The sequence below is a fragment of the Antrostomus carolinensis genome, unplaced genomic scaffold, assembly GCF_000700745.2.
Source record: "Antrostomus carolinensis isolate BGI_N321 unplaced genomic scaffold, ASM70074v2 scaffold5079, whole genome shotgun sequence".
Lineage (NCBI taxonomy): Eukaryota > Metazoa > Chordata > Aves > Caprimulgiformes > Caprimulgidae > Antrostomus > Antrostomus carolinensis.
Window position 1 is genome coordinate 8,818 of NW_010337735.1, and position 2,602 is coordinate 11,419.

At 41.2% G+C, this 2,602-nt stretch overlaps 1 protein-coding gene across 1 annotated transcript in view; it reads right to left on the reverse strand.

Annotated features, from left to right (window-relative positions):
• Positions 1 to 238: 238 nt before the first annotated feature.
• Positions 239 to 2,602, reverse strand: part of LOC104530617 (msx2-interacting protein-like) — a 5,856-nt gene continuing 3,492 nt past the window's right edge. The window contains exon 3 of the mRNA XM_010175268.1: positions 239 to 719. Coding sequence (XP_010173570.1) covers positions 239 to 719 — 481 coding nt within the window. The remainder of the gene's footprint in view (positions 720 to 2,602) is intronic.

Consider the following 2,602-nt stretch of genomic DNA (forward strand, 5'->3'; position numbering starts at 1 on the left):
CATCGAGTCCAAGATGTGCTGAAACAAAGATGGACACACACACCTTGGGGGATCGATCTCCATGTGTGTCCAGCGCTGAAATAAAGAATTCCTGCTTTCTACAACTCCAGAACAAGCCTTCGAGAGTTTCTCTGACCGGCTTTCTCGGTATCACCGTGCCGAGGGAAACGGCCCACACAGCCCACAGCAGGATGGATGGTGGCTCTGGGTCAGGTAAGAACCTGACCAAGCAGTGGCCTTACCTGTCGCTGCTGGTACTGCTGCTGCTGCTGATGGAGTCGCTGCTGGAAGATCGGCTCCTGGATCCGCTGCCGCTGGGAGAGCGGGTGGGTCTGGACGCCTGACTGGCCAGCCGCTGCGGGGACTGGGTCCTGGACTGGGATGAATGCGGTGACCGACTCCTGCTGTGCTGGTAATTCCTCTCCGGCCTTCTGCCTCGTACCTCCCGTGTAATATCATCCCTGTAGATATCCCTGTGTACCACACTGGGCAATGTAAACTGCTCCCGGGCCCTAGGTTCATAACGGGGATCGTGAGCATCAAAACGGTTTGGACTTCGACTCCGTGAAGTATAATAGAGCCCGTGTTGTAAAGTCCGTTCTCGAGGATCTCTATAGTAATCCTGATCGTAATGTCTCGTCCGATCAAATCCTCCCGTCCCCCGCTCATGGTGTCCATAGGCACTATGTTCATAAGCACGCTCCCTGTTATCTGAAGCCCTGCATTTAGGAAGGAGGGAGGGGGGGGGAAGGGAAAAATATTTCATCAGAAAAGGGGTAAAACACAACTAAAAGCAACTCATGCAAAAACATTCACGTCAGCGCTCAACTTATTTTTGCCGCTGCTTCTCCGCTAAACAGCGATAAAAAACCTAACAAGCCAACACTGACAAACTTCAAAAAACCACATTTTAATTGACTCCAGAGTTCTATTTGTATAGGATAAAGCTGAGCAATTGTTTTGTTTTCATCACAAAATCAGGCTTTCATGACCAGCATCTTGCCTGCACAGGAAAAAAAAATAGTCCTTTCCAGTGCCAAATCCTTATTTTAGTTGTATTTTTTTTTTCTTTCTCCTTTAAATTCAGTAAACAAGGAAAACTTCATCTTTGGGAACGTCACCATTACCTTTTTTTTTTTCCCCCCTCCCACCCCCCTTTTCCATTTTTGCTTAAGAGCTTCAAACATTTTTTTTTTTTCTCCAATTTGGTAATTACTGGAGCTCTTCTAATTATCCTGCTGCAAAAATGGCATCGTAAATTGGGCTGTAGCCATGAAAGCCTCCGTGCAAAGCATGACCCAGAGGTAAGAAGCTGCTTTCAAAAGGGGTAGTTTAACCCATAGAAGAAGACCCAGAAAATTAGGGGTTTTCTTGTTGCTGTTCTAAAATATTTCATCCTCTTTAGAAGGAATTTTGCTTTGATCAGACTGCTACACTCAATTCTCATCAAAGAACTGCATTTACTAAAGAAATATTTTGATTACTAATGGTAGAATATTTGAACTGCCAAGATGCAGGCCCTCAAAAGATACTAAGACCCTACACCTTAGGTAGGTGTATAAATTCAATTTTTCAGTATAAATTCAATTTTTACTGAGTATAAAGAGTATAAATTCAATTTTTCAGTAGGTGTTTTTGTTTGGTCAGACTGCTGCTGCTACTGCAACCACAGAATTTAATTCAGCTCCTCACAACCACGCTACGTTCAAGTAGCGAAGGTCCATTTTTGTTTCAGGATCTCAAACATTTTGCACGTCAACTGAGAAAGGCTCGAGGTCCTAAGAAAGTTAGTGTGATCTCTCAAATGAAGAGATAGTCAAACGGACAGATTAAAAGTTAAAAGAACATTACAAATAGTTTAGTAATCTAATTTAAACAAGTACCAGGACCGTATGTCTAAGTTACGTCCACAAAATGAAACATTGAATGTTTAAAAAAAAATACTTGCAAAATTCTAAATATGTCAGGGTAGCCAAAGTTAATTTAAAAATTTAATTATCCATCTTATGAAGGACATGTCAACCTTTTTTATTTTCTTTTTTTTTTTTTCCCCAGCCTTCTCTCTCAGATTCTTCTTCCAGAATCAATTATTAGTCACTTCAATCCCCTGAATCCTAATAACCCAATTCTGCCTTGTGCTTCCTCCTCCTCTCCTGCATCACAGGTCTGTCTTCTATTTAAAATGGCAGAAATATTTCAGGTATCTTTTATAAACTGAAAATGGGAAATTTTTTTAATTTTTTTTTTTTTTTCCTGATTAGCATCTCAGGATGTTCCTTCCATTCCTTCTCCACTGAATCATTAGATCCTTAAACCTCTAAATATATTCATTTTCTGCTGTTAAATTGTAACTCATTTTCAAGCTTTCTACAGAGACAGCTCATGTTTTGCCTGCATTTTTTTTCCTCTCAAATTACAGATAAAAAAACCCTACCTAACCAGCACAACAAAATGTCATTAACTCACACATCTGCTTGAAATTCATTGTTGCCTTTCTATTTTCATTATCTCTTGCTCGCAACAATGACATTTGGAAAGATATTTCAGGATCTGACACAGAAACGTCTCTCTCTTCCCCCCCCACCTTCCCCTCCCCTCCACC